General features: G+C 45.4%; 1 protein-coding gene across 3 annotated transcripts; it reads left to right on the top strand.

The window, feature by feature from the left end:
* Window positions 1-431: 431 nt before the first annotated feature.
* LOC311129537 (importin-8-like) lies at window positions 432-17153 on the top strand (the record flags this gene model as incomplete). 3 transcript variants are annotated; one of them, XM_084161839.1, is made up of 25 exons in its annotated part: window positions 432-583; window positions 2369-2450; window positions 2748-2904; window positions 3155-3313; window positions 3560-3716; window positions 3812-3901; window positions 4017-4111; window positions 4256-4340; window positions 4492-4626; window positions 5091-5190; window positions 5349-5425; window positions 5561-5677; window positions 5804-5893; window positions 6363-6528; window positions 6639-6799; window positions 7383-7508; window positions 10007-10082; window positions 10586-10711; window positions 10896-10993; window positions 11078-11173; window positions 11454-11674; window positions 14239-14444; window positions 15270-15497; window positions 15591-15720; window positions 16400-17153. In XM_084161839.1, coding segments are annotated over exons 1-25 (3120 nt in total). In that variant the 5' UTR covers window positions 432-442. The 3 variants fall into 3 exon arrangements, with proteins under 3 accessions (XP_084017965.1, XP_084017966.1, XP_084017964.1); XM_084161840.1 differs by having other exon boundaries at window positions 10007-10073; XM_084161838.1 differs by lacking the exon at window positions 16400-17153 and having other exon boundaries at window positions 15591-15724.
* Between the last annotated feature and the right edge of the window lie 1685 nt (window positions 17154-18838).

An 18838-nucleotide genomic window follows, 5' to 3' on the forward strand; every position in this document is an offset into this window, starting at 1 on the left:
TATTTCATTAAATCTGACTAATCCAGTGCACTGCTTGCTATGAATTCTATCTAATGGTGTTTGCATGTTTAGGTAAAATGACTAATGTCCTGTTTGGAACACTGACAAGTAAAGAGCAGTTTTTTTGTTGTTGTCCAATCTGATTTGGTGGGCCTGGCTCCCCAGTGGGCCCACCCGTGCCTACGCCCCTGGTTAAGAAACATAATGTAAAATCTTAGGTTACAACTAATAATTGTGAAAGAAGGGACATTTTCAGTCATGACCACTCCAGCTCTTAAGGTGGCAGTAAAAAGTATATACCTATTACAGAGAGAAGAAGAAAGAAGGGCTACCGTAAATCGCCACTATTTCCATTGCTTTGCGTCCACCGCCTGCTGATTGGTGGTAAATTGGGGCAGGGCTAGGGCAAATCCACAACGCTTTGCCGAATCTGGAGCAGTTCATGTATGTGATTGTGAAACATAGAAATTACCGCTCGATTAGACCTGGATTGGACACTATGGATCCCAATCGGATAATTCAAGCACTGAAAGGGACGATAGATCCCAACCTCCGGATAGCGGCTGAAAACGAACTCAATCAGGTGGGTGATGGCCAAAATAACTTTGTTGTTTTTGTTATCGGGGCAGCATGAACCCATTTCCAGAAAGGGGTGTCCGTGTTTATGATTTGGATCGCAACAAGGCCGTATTTCGTGATCAATGACTAGTCGTTATATAACTTATATCTGCATCTCTCTGTTTATTGTGTAGGACACGGAACAGTAGATTGACATTTAATGTAACTTGCGACATAAACTGTTGCACTGGAGAACAATATAATTTTGAAGCAGTGTGTGCGCACACTGTGCTGCATTACAGAGATGGGGCTGTTCGTGAAACAATGTACATTTTACATTTACATTTTAGTCATTTAGCAGACGCTCTTATCCAGAGCGACTTACAGTTAGTGAATACATATCTTTTTTTTTTTTTTTTTTTTTTTATACTGGGAATCGAACCCACAACCCTGGCGTTGCAAACGCCATGCTCTATCAACTGAGCTACATCCCTGCCGGCCATTCCCTCCCCTACCCTGGACGACGCTGGGCCAATTGTGCGCCGCCCATGAGTCTCCTGGTCGCGGCCGGCTACGACAGAGCCTGGATTCGAACCAGGATCTCTAGTGGCACAGTTAGCACTGCGATGCAGTGCCTTAGACCACTGCGCCACTCAGGAGTAACAAGCGTCTGATTGGATTTTAATTGTAGACATGCGCGAGTTGTAACAATTGCAGCAATTTCAGCCAGCAATAGTACAAGTTTTGATGGTTAAATTGGATTTGAGCGGTGAATTCGCCGAATCCCTATTTCATCCAAAACCAAATCAAAATGCGATAGACAAATGCATCTTGTTAAAGCATCTTAAATGTTCAGTCTGCAGTTGCTACATTTATTTTTCGACTATAAATTCATAATATGTACCCATTGATTCTTGAAGAATATAACTTATAAATGCCTCATGAGTTTAGTTCAACTGTCGTACCCCACCAGAACTCAAAATATAAGTTTGTTTTACTGTTTGTAAATAAAGGAAACGTAAACAAACTCTATAGCCTCATGTTTATATCATGGATGGTCAGTCCTTGCATCCATATCTCTATCTACGAATTTGAGTGTAGTTACTTTTCTCCAGCCCCATCCATCAGCTTTAAACCGAATCAGGGGCGGGCAGAACGCTTTGTTATTGTTTCAACTGCTCATTGCCTTAATGAAAGATGGGTAACTTGCAGCATATGCAGGCCTAGGTCATGATTGCGTCACTGAAACTACATCTGCCATAGGCCTACACTGCCTTGACTTGGCATACTGTCCACTTCAGTAGGTATACACTAATCAGGACAAATTATTGGCGTCTCTGTGTTAAATGCCTGTCAGTCAGTGACGCTACCAAGTGAAATCAGGGGCATTTGCTGGAGACAGAATGCTGACTATTCTGCAGCAGAGGAGCAGTTCGGACAGGGAGAGGAGGAGAGTGATAGAGGGAGATAAAGAAAGAGAAAGCATTCTGTACAAAATGTCCCTCATTTTTTAATTGTTGGTTGCTGGTTATATCTATGACAGACCATGGCTCTTTTTTACTACCTTAAATCTGATAACTGGTCTGGCAAGATTGATGTGAGCGTGCTTCACCTGTACTGTATTTTCCTTGTTCCTCAGTGATCCACCTCCTTACACTCTGCTCTATCATCATATAACTGTGTTGACCACTGTGCTCACTGTGTGCTGTAGATGTGAAACTGACAGCTGAAGTAGTCAGGTGCTTGACTGTATGTGGTCAGATTTGGGTTGAGCTCATTTTAAAGCAGTGTCTTATTTTGTGTGTTCCAGTCGTACAAGATCATCAACTTTGCCCCCACTCTGCTCCAGATCATTGTGTCTGAACAGGTGGAGTTCCCTGTTCGCCAAGCAGGTAAGAACCCTGCCCAAGAACATTACCTAAAGAACTGCATCTGGTTATTTTTAAAACATCACTGGACCAATGCAACAACTATAACCAATACTGATAATACTCTCACTTTGGGCTGGTTTCCTGGACACAGATTAAGCCTAGTCCTGGACTAAAGATCACCTTCAATGAAGATTCTTCATTTAGCATGCTTTTTAGTCCAGTACTAGGCTTGATCTGTGTCTGGGAAACTGGCAGAATTGTGTCAGTCTTGCCAGTCGGAGTGATGTTGTGATGTGTGATGTCATCTCTGTGCGCCAGCGGCCATCTACCTGAAGAACATGGTGAGCCAGTACTGGCAGGACCGTGAGCCCTCTCTAGGGGAGGTGGTGTTCCCCTTCAACATCCACGAGAACGACCGCACGCAGATCAGAGACAACATCGTGGAGGGCATCATCCAGTGTCCTGAGTCCATCCGGTGGGTCCTGCTGTCCGAACCGTAACTCCTTTACCTCCCTTACCCCACTAACCCTTACCCCTTAGCCTAATACGCAGGGCAGGGGTGCCCTGCTCCAGTCCTCTGCTCTGCTGTACCTAGAGCCTTTGAAACCAGGTCACTTGACTGTGTAGTCAAGTGCCCAATGAAGAGGGATGGGAGGGTAAATTAGTGATGGCATGTTAAAGAAAGGATACAATACTGATGTATTTGTGTGTATTCTGTATCCCAGGGCCCAGTTGACAGTGTGTTTGCGAGCCATCATAAAGCATGACTTCCCTGGGCGCTGGACGGCCATAGTGGATAAGATCGGCCTGTATCTGCAGTCTCAGAACAGTGGCAGCTGGTACGGCAGCCTGCTGGCCCTCTACCAGCTGGTCAAGACCTACGAGTGAGTCAACCAACCGCTGTTTTTTGTCCCTCCTGGGGACCCATCACTCTCACTAGTGATCAAGTCATAACGATGCTGTGTTTTGAGCCACTATTTTCAGTCCTAGTTTAGTAGTTCTAGTGTATAAGCTGAGTGATATAAATGATTATTCCATTTACATTTTTCAGTCATTGCACCCAGCCTGTTGTCGGTGATATCACGTCTGTGTGCTGATGTGCTGTGTGTGTCTATGTCTGTGTGTGTCAGGTATAAGAAGGCGGAGGAGAGGGACCCGTTGCTAGCAGCCATGCAGATCTTCCTGCCCCGTATCCAGCAGCTCATCACCCAGCTACTGCCGGACGGCACCATCTTCTCTGTCCTCATACAGAAACAGATCCTCAAGATCTTCCACGCACTCGTACAGGTGCGAGAACGGACTGTGTCTGTGACTGACTGACTGACTGTGTGTGCGTGCGCACGTTTGTGTGATACTAACACCAGTCTCTATTCCGCTCCCAGTACTCCCTGCCTCTCCAGCTGATTAATAACACAGTAATTACCCAGTGGATGGAGATCCTCAGAGCTGTTATGGACAGAGATGTCCCCCCAGTAAGTTTGATTTCATCCTTCTTCATTGTGTAGACCTGTCTTTCTTCTGCAAATTCTTCTACCTACGTTTTTTATTCAATGGGAGTGACGAACCTCTGTTGTGTGTGGTTGCTAGGAGACGTTGGAGGTGGATGAGGACGACCGTCCTGACTTGGTGTGGTGGAAGAGTAAGAAGTGGGCCCTATACATCATCACCAGACTGTTCGAGAGGTGAGGGGGCACGGGAGATGTATTTGTGTGTTGATGAATTTGGACGTATGTAGATGTGAATGTGGGTTGATGTGAATATGTTTGTGTGGATCTTGATCTGAGCCTTTTTCACCCTAACCATGTTGTTCTGTACTTGTGTGGTAGGTATGGAAGCCCAGGCAACGTGACAAAGGAGTACTTTGAGTTTGCAGACTTTTTCTTGAAGACGTACGCTGTAGGGATCCAACAGGTAAGAGTTTGTATCACTAAATGTGACATCAAGCTTGAATGTTTAGATGTCTGTTGTCCACATCTACCAATGTTGATGTGTATATGAGCAGCAGTATTCTTCTGTTTAGTCTGACCCCGTACGATCTGATGCGACCCCGTCTCTCCTTCAGGTCCTGTTGAAGGTGGTGGACCAACACAGACAGAAGCAGTATGTCACACCTCACGTCCTCCAGAAATCTCTTAACTACCTAAACCAGGGCCTTTCTCACTCCCTCACCTGGAAACACATAAAGCCACACATGCAGGTGGGTCACACACACACACAGTCCCTGAATGACCTGTACGACCGGAACCAGGGGCCTGTCTCACTCCCTCACCTGGAAATACATGAAGCTGCACATGCAAGTGGGTCACACAGACACCACTACACCTGTACCCCTGTGACATGTTAATAATAATGGATTTGATTTATATATAGCGCTTTTCCATCACGTGGGATTGTGTGTGAAATTACACATTATTATACCGGTGTTAAATCTGTGTTTATAGGGTTGTGACATTACAACTTGGATTGAGTTACAGTATGTGGCAGGTGATGGTCAAAGTTTAATTTGTTTAATCGTTATGTCCGCATTTAGATCAGCTGTTTAATATACTTTGTAATTGAGCTAATCTGAATAATGGTATGCTTCTGAAAACTATTGTACAATCCCACTTATAGTAGTGTAGTTAGTAGTTAACCTGAGTGTGTGTACTGGGTGTTCCACAGACCATCAGCCAAGAGGTGATCTTCCCTCTAATGTGTTACAAAGATGAGGATGAGAAACTGTGGCAGGAGGATCCATACGAGTACATCCGCATGAAGTTCAGTGAGTACTCACACAGTTCTATAACTCAATCTTAGTAGTTATGGAGGTAGTGGGACATCTTATGGTCAATATAAGGCATGACATGTTAAATTGAAATTGAATGGCTTCCATAGAATAGACATACAGTAAGCTTGACTGTGTTTTCTTCTCTGTTCCAGATGTGTATGATGACCATGCCCTCCCTGCCACTGCCGCCCAGAGCCTCCTATGTAAAGCAGCCCGCAAGAGGAAGGAGGTGAGTGGAGAACCACATTAGAACCAAAGAAAAATAACCCAACAGTCCTAAATAGCTTACTTTCCTCATTTCCTTTCCTTAACTGAGACTTCTCTGATATGACGTGCATCACTGCTCTGTCCCCCCTCTTCCCAGGTGCTTCCCCAGATGATGGAGTTCTGCCACCAGATCATGATGGAGCCCTCTGCTGACCCCCGCAGGAAGGATGGGGCGCTGCACGTCATCGGCTCACTGGCCGAACTCCTACTGAAGGTCAGCCGTGTGTGTGTCTGTTACTTTGTGTGTGTCTCTCTCTCTGTACGTTCCCTTCTTGTTTTATGACCTGTTTAGTCTATCTGTGACGGAGTCCTCTCTCTTCTTCCTGTTGTCGTGCTGTAGAAGCGAGTGTACAGGGAGCAGATGGAGCTGATGTTACAGAACTACGTGTTCCCTCTACTGAACTCCCCTCTGGGATACCTCCGGGCCAGGGTGAGACACACACACACACACACACACACGCTTTCACTTCAGACCCCCTCTAACCCAACCTTCAAGCCCTTCTCATGGAGCTGAGAATGAGTGTGTAAGAACATGCATGTGTGTGATCGTGTGTTAGCAGTTCTTCAATCTTTAAAATGGCTCCTTCCCTCTTTATACCTACAGTCCTATTGGGTGGTACATTCCATACATGTGAGTCAGAACGGTCTGTCAGTCCTGTTTTATATAGATTAAACATCCCCCTTCCCCTTGCTGCATTTCTTTACCCTCCTCAACCCTGCTCTTTTACTTACTGTCCATCTTCAGGCATGTGAACGTGTTGGGGAGCACCACTGCACATATTGGTGACGTGAAGTGGAGAGTGCCGATTTGTACTTAATGTGGATAGGCGTCAAACTGATAGCGATGCTCATCCGTGTGGTGTATAGATCAGTGATTGTGACCCTGTGTTTGTCCTCAGTCCTGCTGGGTGCTGCACTCGTTCAGTCCGCTGCGTTTCCATAACGAGCTGGTCCTGAGGAACGCGGTGGAGCTGGTCAAACAGGACCTCATAGCAGACAAGGAGATGCCCGTCAAGGTGGAGGCTGCTATCGCCTTGCAGACACTGGTCAGCAACCAGGAGCAAGGTCTGAGACTCACATTCATGCATGGACATGTGCACATGCATACACAAATGCACAAGTGTCGCTAGCACAGACACACAAACACACTGAACCTTCTCTCTCCCTCTCTTTAGCTAAGGTCTACATCAGGCCCTACATCCGGCCTGTCATGCAGGAGCTGCTCCACGTCATCAAGGAGACGGAGAACGATGACCTCACTAATGTCATTCAGAAGATGATCTGTGAGTACAACCAAGAAGTGGCCGTCATCGCCGTCGACATGACCCAGAACCTGGTATGCCCCCTACGCCTCCGCTGGCCTGATCTACTATTTATCAGTATCTGTGTGTGTCTTGTGTGTGTGTGTGTGTGTAAGTCTTTGTATGTATACATGTTAAGATTTTCACAATTATGATGCTATATAAAGAGTGAGAAGTAAGAGTGCGTCTGTCTCTCTGTGTGTGTGTGTGTAACCACCCCCTGTGTCTGGTTGTGTGTGTAAAGGCATCCGCATGCTTCCCATCCGAACAGTTTGTGCATATATTATTACATTTTGTGACGTTTTGGTGTTCGGCAAGGGTTTTTTCGGCTGTTCGTGCACACATTTTTTCTCGAGGCAAGCCGAAGTCGGTAGACGTGAAATACTGCACCAAACATCTTAGTTAGATGTAAAATTGCGTGACTAAGATCTCCTAGGCATGACAGATTTCTTGAATTATCTTATATTAATTCTGACTATTTTGGCTATGGTGTCTCTAGATGGACAAACAGTACAATTGCCACTTTTTTTCTCGTTTTTCAAGCAAAGGTCTTTTAAGCGAGCACTGCCAAACCGACGCATGCGTTTTAACACCACCTGCATATGTGTGTGTATCCAGGCTGAGATCTTCACCAAGGTGCTACAGAGTGACGAGTATGAGGAAAGTGAAGACAAGACTGTGATGGCTCTGGGGATCCTCAGTACCATAGACACCATACTCACTGTTATGGAGGACCACAAGGAGGTGAGACCGACCAACTGTATACTCACGCACACATTCTACAGATGTACAGTACACACACTCACCCTACTCCGAATCTAGTCCTCTGAAGCTGCAGTTGAATGTGTGATTGGTGATTGATCGCTTCCTCTTCCCTGCTTTGTTTGAACACACAGTGTTATTGAACATGCTGTAAATGTTGTGTCAGACTAGGGCTGTGACAGTCATGGAATTTTGGATGACGGTAATTGGCCAGCCAAATGACTGTGCTCACCGTAATAACCGTTTTTTTCTTTTACGCATATTTTTCCTCTCCGCTCCTGATTGCATGTGCCGCCATAGAAATAGAATGAATAGAACGGGAGTCCCCATTCAAGTCAATGATGGCATAATGGGTGGACTGGCGGCCATTGCGAGTTTACCCATAGATGTAAAAACAGGAAGTGCACTCATCAATATGTGCTGTGATTTGTTGATTGAACTCAACTGACGTTACACAAAATACATTCCATTGCATGAGCCAACTCAGTTAACATAATTTGAATTAACAATATACACTACCGGTCAAAAGTTTTAGAACACCAACTCATTCAAGGGTTTTTCTTTATTTTTACTATTTTCTACATTGTAGAATAATAGTGAAGACATCAGAACTATGAAATAACACATATGGAATCATGTAGTAACCAAAAAAGTATTAAAGAAATCAAAATATTTTAGATTCTTCAAAGTAGCCACCCTTTGCCTTGATGACAGCTTTGCACACTCTTGGCATTCTCTCAACCAGCTTCACCTGGAATGCTTTTCCAACAGTCTTGAAGGAGTTCCCACATATGCTGAGCACTTGTTGGCTGCTTTTCCTTCACTCTGCGGTTCGACTCAATTTGGTTGAGGTCGGGGGATTGTGGAGGCCAGGTCATCTGATGCAGCACTCCTTCACTCTCCTTCTTGGTCAAATAGCCCTTACACAGCCTGGAGGTGTGTTGGGTCATTGTCCTGTTGAAAAACAAATGAGATGGGACGGCGTATCGCTGCAGAATGTAGTCATGCTGGTTAAGTGTGCTTTGAATTCTAAATAAATCACAGACAGTGTCACCAGCAAAGCACTGCCACACCATAACACCACCTCCTCCATGCGTTACGGTGGGAAATACACATGCGGAGATCATCCGTTCACCCACACGCGTCTCACAAAGACACGGGGGTTTGAACCAAAAAACTTGAATGAACTTATCCTCTGCAGAGGTAACTCTGGGTCTTCCATTCCTGTGGCGGACCTCATGAGAGCCAGTTTCATCATAGTGCTTGATGGTTTTTGTGACTGCACTTACATTTACATTTTAGTCATTTAGCAGACGCTCTTATCCAGAGCGACTTACAGTTACTGCATACATTTTTTCATACTGGTCCCCCGTGGGAATCGAACCCACCACTTTAAGAAACTTTCAAAGTTCTTGAAATATTCTGTATTGACTGACCTTTATGTCTTAAAGTAATGATGGACTGTTGTTTCTCTTTGCTTATTTGAGCTGTTCTTGCCATAATATGGACTTGGACTTTTACCAAATAGGGCTATCTTCTGTATACCCCCCCTACCTTGTCACAACACAACTGATTGGCTCAAACACATTAAGAAGGAAAGGAATTCCATAAATGAACTTTAAAGAAGGCACACCTGTTCATTGAAATTAATTCCAGGTGACTACCTCATGAAGCTGGTTGAGAGAATGCCAAGAGTGTGCAAAGCTGTCATCAAGGCAAAGGGTGGCTACATTTTAGTCATTTAGCAGACGCTCTTATCCAGAGCGACTTACAGGAGCAATTAGGGTTAAGTGCCTTGCTCAAGGACACATCGGCAGATTTTTCACCTAGTCGGCTCGGGGATTAGAACCAGCGACCTTTCGGTTACTGGCACAACGCTCTTAACCACTAAGCTACCTGCCGCTCATTGAAGAATCTAAAATCTCAAATATATTTTGATTTCTTTAATACTTTTTTGGTTACTACATGATTCCATATGTGTTATTTCATAGTTTTGATGTCTTCACTATTATTCTACAATGTAGAAAATAGTAAAAATAAATAAAAACCCTGGAATGAGTAGGTGTTCTAAAACCTTTTACCGGTATTGTACATTTCAGCAAGGAGCAACAAAGTTTCATAACGTTGTTAAGAGTTCATGTTACCGCAGAAACAGACTCAACTGCACGAATGCGCCGCCGTCCCACCTTCAGTCAGCTGTTCGTTCCATATTTTACGGTTATGACGGTTCTTTTATTTTCATGGCGGTCTTCATCAATAACCGTCGGTTATACGGTAATTGTGCCAGCCTTATGTCAGACAGATATTAGCCTGGGATCAATAGATGATCTTTGACCTTTGGTCTCTCTTTCTGTCTGTATCTCTCCGCTCTTGCTCTTTTTTTCTCTTCTCGGTCTCTCTCGCCCTCTTGACTACCTCTCGTTCTTTTGTTATCGCGTTCTTTCTCTTCCCCTCTCTCCCTCTTCATCTCCCTCTCTCAGATCACACAGCAGTTGGAGGGCATCTGTTTACAGGTGATCGGCCTGGTGCTGCAGAAGCCCATCATAGGTATGGCAGGTGTGTGCTTGCGTCACTGTCTGTTTTTGTGTGTACACACATACTAATGTGTTTGCTGTGTGTCTCTTCCTCTCTGTGACCTTTTGTGTGCTTTTCACACACACATTACACAATAACCATATTAATCTCACTTTCCTGTTCCAGTGAGCTACCCCCCTCTCTTGTATAACACCTTGTCTATTTCCGTCTCACAATGAACACTGTCTAATTTATCAAAAGCTGTTCCCCTTGCGCTTCCGAAATCCCAGATGACCAGGCACCATTCATGCCTGTAATTGGCTCGTGTGTGTTTCTGGGTGTGTAATCCCACCTGCGGTGTGTGTGTGTGTGTGTGTCTGTAATCACCTCTGTGCTGTGTGTGTATAATGAATGGATTATGTGATAACCTGTTACAATGAGAGTTTTATTCAAGAGGAGTGGGGGTCACTGTGGAAGATTATTTCTTTCTCAAAGGGAAATATCAATTCTATGATCTGTTTTCTCCTCTCCTCCCTCCCCTCCAGAGTTCTATGAGGAGATTCTGTCCCTGGCGTTTGGACTGACCTGTCAGACCATCTCCCCACAGATGTGGCAGCTACTGGCAGTGCTCTACGAGGTCTTCCAGCATGACTGCTTTGACTACTTCACAGGTACAGTACTGAGTCACTGGTCAACATTCACCTGCCTGTTAGTGAGTATATTGGGCCTACACACCTGTCTAGGTGAACATTGAATATCACTGTGAATGTAATGTAGAATAACATGATGATGAAGCTGATACTGGTCAAACATGATGATGATGATCATGGTCTGTTTGTGTATGTTCTCTTTCAGATATGATGCCTCTTTTGCACAACTACGTTACCGTGGATACGGACATGCTCCTGTCCAACCCCAAGTACTTAGAGGTCATATACACCATGTGCAAAAAGGTGAGTGTGAGCATATGCATGCGTGTGTCCAGGTAGGGTTTGATGAAGTGTCTCGTGTTCTGACCTTTGACTCCTGTGCTATAGGTGCTGACCAGTGATGCAGGTGAGGATGCAGAGTGTCACGCTGCTAAGCTGCTAGAGGTCATCATCCTCCAGTGTCGGGGAAGGGGCATCGACCAGGTGAGCGGGACCCCGGCGGCTTCTGGGTAGTATTTAAGGGTAGACGTGGTCCCAGTTCAGCCCAAATCAGTTTGCATGGTCTTACCTTTCCATACCCTGAATCTCCCGTTGGGAGTGATGATTGCTATCAATATTGTATTGATTCTTCTCTCTCACCCCCATGTGATTTGGCACAGTTTTAATGATCGTCCTGTAAATGTAATGTCAGACAGATATTATCCAGTCAGCCATAGCTATCTCTCGCTCTCTCTCTCCCTCTCCACCTCCCACCTTCCTCCAGTGTATCCCGTTGTTCGTGGAGGCTGTGTTGGAGCGCCTAACCAGAGGTGTGAAGTCCAGTGAGCTGAGGACCATGTGTCTGCAGGTGGCCATTGCTGCTCTCTACTACAACCCAGCCCTGCTCATCCACACGCTGGACAACATGCAATTCCCCCACAGCCCACAGCCCATCACCGCACACTTCATCAACCAGTGGATGAATGATACTGAGTTCTTCCTGGGGTAAGTGTATAAACTAAGCCATACGCACTACATCCTACCCCCTATACACTACCAACTATAAAGTACACAGTGGATAAACAACGTGCCCTAAACCATGTTCCCTAAATACTGCTAGACCCATACTGTATATGGTCCACTTCATCAGTGGTGACTTTAGCATGTACATTTAGGTGGGGCAAACTATATATTTATTTATTTTTTATGCATGCCAGCAAAGCCACAACACAATACATTAATTGCACTATAACGGTGACAAACGGTGCCCACAAAATGTTAGGGCCTACATAAAGCTGTCCCAACAGCAGTCCCAACACCTTACCAGTGCTACACCTGGCTATCAGCAGAGCCTTGTCTGGCAGCGAAACAGTTAATTCAGCCTCATTTACTGCCTTAAAAAAAAACATAGCTGAGATGGTTGACTTGCTTAAACAAATGTGGTTTCTACTGACAATTGAGATGTACAAACTAGCATAAGGGAATGATGAGCGGATAAGAGGCCATCCGTAATTTTGATTAAGACATTAATGAGCGAGCTAGGACGGACGTAGTCAATATAACTATTTGTTCAGCACTTTTGAAATGTACAGCGACAGAATTCAGAACATGGGCCGTTCTTACAGTATTCTCCCTGTACACCAAGTCAGAACCGTAGGATAAATAAAAGGGGCATATAAGTAGACAATTAAATATTTGATGATTATTTTTCTCAAAAACAGGCTATAAGGTACACGTGCACCACCAAATCAGAACAGTAGGCGAAATTAAGAGGGGGAAATGGGACCAAATTATTAGGGTGAGGCACATGGGCTACTAACAGCTTACTCCACAACATACAATTAGTATTACTTTCTTAGCTACAGTATACATATCTCCCTGGCATATTACGTCATTTATGCAGCAGCATACAATACATTTTTGGACTCACCGTGTTGTGCCGTGCTCACTTGAACAGGAAGGTGGCGCGGCGGTCCTTCATGGGCAAACTTTGTCATCAAAGTCTGGCATTCTCTGGATTTATGGTGCTTTCAAGACAAGAAAGAGGCCCGAGTTCCCGACGTTCAATTCCGAGTTGGATGACCGTTCAAAACGTATTTTCCCAGTCATCGCAGTGCTAGCTGTGCCACTAGAGATCCTGGTTCGAATCCAGGCTCTGTCGTAGCCGGCCGTGACCGGGAGACCCATGGGGCGGCGCACAATTGGCCCAGCGTCGTCCAGGGTAGGGGAGGGAATGGCCGGCAGGGATGTAGCTCAGTTGGTAGAGCATGGCGTTTGCAACACCAGGGTTGTGGGTTCGATTCCCACGGGGGGCCAGTATGGAAAAAATATATTATAATGTATGCACTCACTAACTGTAAGTCGCTCTGGATAAGAGCGTCTGCTAAATGACTAAAATGTAAATGTAAAGCTATTTTTTTCCCCCAGTTCCCAGTTGTCTTGAACTCACTGAAGTCAGATTTCCCAGTTCTGAGTTTCCAGTTCTTTTGAGTGCGGCAGAAGTCATGCTGGATTTACAGCATGGCCAAAGTTGAATGTTTATCCTTTTAAGCTTGGAAAAGAGACCTTTAAACCCAGACTTGGAACCACAAACCCACTCCACTGAATAGCAGACTAGTGATTGCTTTGCAATGCTTGCAGTTAGCCACTAATTCCTTCCAAACCACTCATTGTTGAATTTGAGATTTCCAACTTGTTGTGTAATGTTTATGGCCGATGAGCACCGATACATTTTATCTATAATTTCTCTTCATATGACAAGGATTAAAAATGATTTGCCAGTAGATTGTTGACTTGATTCATGATGATGACTGCTAGCTAAGATTTTGAAAGTATGATGTTGACATGATCAGTCCAATCAAAGCCACTGTAGATATAACGTGATGACTGTGGCCAATGACCTTGAGCCTTCTTGGATGGGCACTTCTAATGTAACTCTATGGCAGCACCCAAGGGGCTTGAACTTTCGAGCTCTACCCTTAGATTTGGCAGTGACGTAGTGTCCCCATGAGTGACAGAACACTGAGCCAATCACGGCGCAACTAAAGAACATTGCCCAATCATGGTGCAACTAGTGAACATTACCAACCCCTACGCTCCATATTTTCCGATGGCTGCCCCACCACCTCAGAAAGCACTGAGCTAGGCTGAAACATCTGCATTTTGGAGCTGCCTTAGTAAAGAAAGCAAAAAAGAGACAAGGTTTGTATGCAGCGTTATTAACTCAATGATTATTTTCTTTTTTTATATATATTTTTTTACATTGTTTGCAAACTGATATGTGACACATTAATGTCAAAATAACATGCAAAACAGGCAACCCCCGCCCTAAAAAGGTGGGGCTCAAAACAGGTGGGGCTCCACCTGCCCTGAATGACGGGTCGCCACTGCACTTCATCAACTATACTGTTAGTCATCGCTGAGTCACACTGTGGTCTTCCTACAGCAGTGTAAAAACATATGGGGGATATACACTTTATACCTACTACAGTACACTATACATGATTTATTCACCACCTACCTGTAGTTCATTCTCTTTTTCCCTCTCTCCCTCCCTCCCTCCCTCCCAGGCTCCATGACCGTAAGATGTGTATCATTGGACTGAGTGTTCTGATGGAGCTACCCTCCAGGCCAGTGGTGGTAGAGGGGGTAGCGGCTCAGATCGTCCCCAGCGTCCTGCTCCTGTTCCTGGGCCTCAAACACCTGTACTCCTCCCGCCTCCTCAACAAGCCAGACCTACTGGCCTGCACTGGGGTACCAGAGGAGGACCAGAACGGTGAGAGGAGACGAGGAAAATGGGAAAACAGGCGACAGAGGAGGGGAGGAGAGGAGACAGGACAAATGAGAGAGGAATGGAGAGAACAGGCAAGAGAGGAGGAGAGAAAAGGAAAGGAGAGATGCTAATACTGTTGAATCAAACCCGCTTCTTGGAAGCCATTGGGTAGGGCCAGGTATAATGTAAATGTTAGAAAATTTAGACACTACAAGCCCTAGCTATGGATATGGTAGCTCAGTTTACACACACACTTGACATAGAATCAGTCCTCAGCTGTTCACATGTGTGTTGCTTTACACATCTATGGCTAGGTTCCAATATCTCTGGACCTCTCTCTCTCTCGCTTGACTTCTCACTCTGCCTTCAGGTCATATTAGTTGCACTACATTTCCCTACATGCTCAGGGCAGCTGTGCTGGCGTTCCTCAGTCAAGTGTAAAGAACCTGGAGTTCCAGAATATTCAGAATGCTTCTGGGGGTTGTAGTGTTATTGTGCAGTCAGACACACAGGCAGTAGATGAGACTAGCTCAGAGGAGATGACATGGAGGGTCCCTCTGTAACTTTTAGCCTCCATATTTTCTCCATTTGAGTTAATTTACCTTCTGGGAATATGGGAGTGTTAGTTGGCACGGCAGGGTACAGAGGAGGTTAAGATGAAGGAAATGGTTAAGTATGTTAGCTAAGCAGCTGCCACTGTAATTGTGCATATTAAAATGGCATTATGAAAAATTGTGCCTTTCAAAAAGGTAAAAGTGTAATTTTTTTCTATTCATACTGTTTTTATATGTGTGTGTTTCTCTGTCTGCGTGTGTGTTGCGTCCACAGAGGAGATCCCCAGCGATGAGGATGAGGTGAATGAGAACCGTAACACAATGATGCAACAGCAGTCCAGCACGCCCGTAGGCCACGAGGAGGAGGATGAGGATGATGATGATGATGATGACTACTGGGATGAAGAGGGGCTGGAGGGGACACCCCTGGAGGAGTACAGCACGCCCCTGGACTATGACAATGGAGAGGACGAGTACCAGTTCTTCACCGCCGCCCTACTCAGTAAGGGTTACACATCTACACACCAACTCACACACAGCTACTTGTACACACACACAGGCATTTAACTCTTACTCTCTCCTGTGTGTACTATAGGGGTCCAGAACACAGACCAGCCTTGGTACCAGTCTCTGACCACACCCCTCAGTGATGACCAGAAGAAACAGCTGCAGGAGATCTACAGCCTGTCCCAGCAGAGGAGGAGCACAGCCGCAAAGGGCCAATGGTGAGGCAGAAGAGGACCAATGGGGAGAGAGGACAGGGGGCCAATGGGGAGAGAGGACAGGGGGCCAATGGGGAGAGAGGACAGGGGGCCCAGTGCCAATGGAGAGGGAGTAGAGGGCTAAAAGGCCAATGGGTTGGGAGATGGTGAGGCTGAAGAATAAGGATGCAGGGTTGAAAATAAAAAATACAACAACAGTAAAAGGCTAGTTGATTTAAAAATGTATTTTGACCAGTGTTGCCAACTTAGCGACTTCGTCGCTATATTTAGCGTGTATTCAGACTCCTCTAGCGACACATTTGCGAAAAAAGCGACTAGTGAAAAATCTAGCAACTTTTTCTGGTGTTATTGGAGACTCTGACGTGAAAGCACGTATCGTTCTTACTCTTCTCAACGAGCATCAGGTGCCGTGGGCCCCACCCCTGTCCCAAAGCACTCACAGGCGGCCCAGTCCTCGCGCAGCTTTTTACTCACTTTTTGTCTCTCCCACAACATTATTCCTCTCTCCTACAGTGTCCATCACAATTACATGGACAATTATGCAAATTGGGTGACGATGTCATTTAGCGACTTTTAGGACAGCCAATAGCTACTTTCCTTACTGAGGAGTTGGCAACACTGATTTTGACAAGCATGCTGTATTTTCCATCACGTTGAGTCCTAACACTGTGTCCTGTTTCAGAGCTGTAAGGGACATGACTGGAGGCCTGGATGGAAGGAGGAGTAGCAGAGTTCTGGCCTGATTTGAAGTGGATTTAACACACACCAAGAACTGTTTCAGTCCAGATCAGACCAGATCTAACTAGACTTTACTGATCCCACCAAGACCAGGCCATCTTGAACCATAACTGAACTGGGTGGAGACCCATCAGAGACCATAACACCAGGACTTTACACACTTTACGGTTCACAACCCAGACCGTAACTGGACCACACTCACCCCGGAGAGAGAGAGAGTGTGTGTGTGTGTGTGTGTGTGTGTGTGTGTGTGTGAGAGATTGATGTCCTGCTCTGTATCACTGACCAGCGAATTCATCTTCTAGTACAGTGCAGTCCTTGGGTCTGTGATTCTGTAACTGTGTGAATGTAAGTATTGTACACAAAATGTCTGTTTCTCTGTAGCCTGACTTTTGTATGGTCTAGAGAGGACTGGGCAGATGTCCTTGGTTGCCATGGCATCGATCAGAACCATGTGTCCGTTAGTCTGAACCAAGGCTGTGGTGCTAACAGACGGACAGACAGACGTGTTTGGGGTGAAACCTTAAGGGTAAGGGGGTCAATGACCTTTGACCCAGGGGGGTGTTCCTTTCACACTGATTAAATGTAATAGGGGGCAGGATGGTGGGAGGAGGAGGAAAGGTTTTGTTTGTCTTTTTTGTTTTTATAACTGTTTTCATTTAACTTAAGAAAATCATAAACGTTCATGTAACATCTAGCCCTGTGCTTTTTCTTGTTATGTTATTATAGTGTGTGTTTGTAGGTGTGTGTGTGTGGGTTAAGTTTTTATATTGATTTCACAGAGAACATGTGGATAGCTGAAACTTTCCGTCTTTGAACATCTCTTCCTCTTTTGTTGAATCAATACTAGGTCAGAGTTCACTGCTGCGATCAATCCTCATTTATAAAACATCAGCTCAATAACACACAGATGGATTGAAGAACTACTGTAACATCATGCAGGTTAACAGTATCAGCAGGAGTAAACATGTTTTCATAACAGAATTGACAGGCTTCTCTCAGAGCCCTGTTCAAATATTTCAAATGGGATTCCTCCCTCCCTCTGTGGTTCTGACACAAGACAGAGGGTATAACATGGTGGAATCTGGCTTTCACCAGTCCACCAACTATCTGGACTTGGTTATCAAATTCAAATCACAGCTGGGAATCTCCATACCAGACAGTTCCCCAGCTGTCCAGAAAGAGGAGGCAACTGTGAAAGGAGTTTCCTCTGGAATGTTAGAGATGTCCAAATACCACAGGTCTTCTTTCTGCATTTTATTGTCACTATTTGATTCTCTAGTGGAATCAGAGGGCTCTGCTTACAGGGTTGAGAGTCAGATCCTGATGTTTCAGACCGGACACTTGGATGGGTTTTGGTGAGGCAACTGCTCTCTTGCTCTCCCTCTCTCTCTCTCTGTGTTAGTATTATGTGTGTTCGGCTGCAGTTTGTGTGTTCTAGCCCACTGCAGTTTGTACTGAAGACTGTTTGAGTGCTCGACAGTAAGGAGCAGCCAAGCGTTGAAGAGCTGTCGAATTCCGCAGGCGGTGGAACCCACAGGAGGGGGTTGGGGTGTGTGTTATGTTGTTGACTAGTGTCTGGAGTTGGTTCTCCAGAAAATTTTCTGTTGCAATCTGCCTCTGCAATTAAGCACTGCAGTGAATTCTGTTCTCAAACAAAAACTCTCCCTCTCTCTCTCTCTTCGTCTTTCTCAATGTATAAAATGCCATCAACATGTCCTGTATGACTGAGTGACAGTGTTCAGTAGGTGATGTTGCCTATACCTGCCTCTTCCAGGCCATGCTAGGATACGGCTGCACTCATCTGCAGTCCCACACCAGTAGAGAGAGAGGGAGCGGTACAGAGAGACCCAGTATAGAAAGTACCAGTTAGAAAGAGTGATGCTGATCACTGTGGGTGATTGTGTCAAAGGTTCAAATGTGGCCAATTATCCAGACCAATCTGCACCCCCTTCAGTTAACTCTAGTCTACTGCCCTGGTAATAAGGGAGGGGATTATCTGGCCACTGTGGCCCATTGAGGGTGCCTCTCCTCCAGCCTGCCTGGTGGCCTCTTCCCCCTGGGGAGCAGATTGGAGGTAATGATGATGGCCATAGACTGTGGTGTGATGAGTCCAGGGGCGGCCTGTTCAATAGGGCGATATGGGCGACGCACTGCCAAACGGGAAAAGGAAGGGATTTTTTTTCTAATCAATTATATCACGGCAACAGTAGTTATCAGTGTTGTAATCTATACGTCTGATCTGCCACAGTGCCACACTGCCACTAAATGTCGAATCAGGCTAAAGTCGTGCTTCAAATGGCTCCCCCCCCTTTTGGGGTGATTTCAGTCAGGTTGAAAATCGCCCAGAAGTCTCTCATAGCCTCTAATGTAAAATCTATTT

The sequence above is a fragment of the Coregonus lavaretus genome (assembly GCF_964263955.1).
Source record: "Coregonus lavaretus genome assembly, chromosome: 5".
NCBI lineage: Eukaryota > Metazoa > Chordata > Actinopteri > Salmoniformes > Salmonidae > Coregonus > Coregonus lavaretus.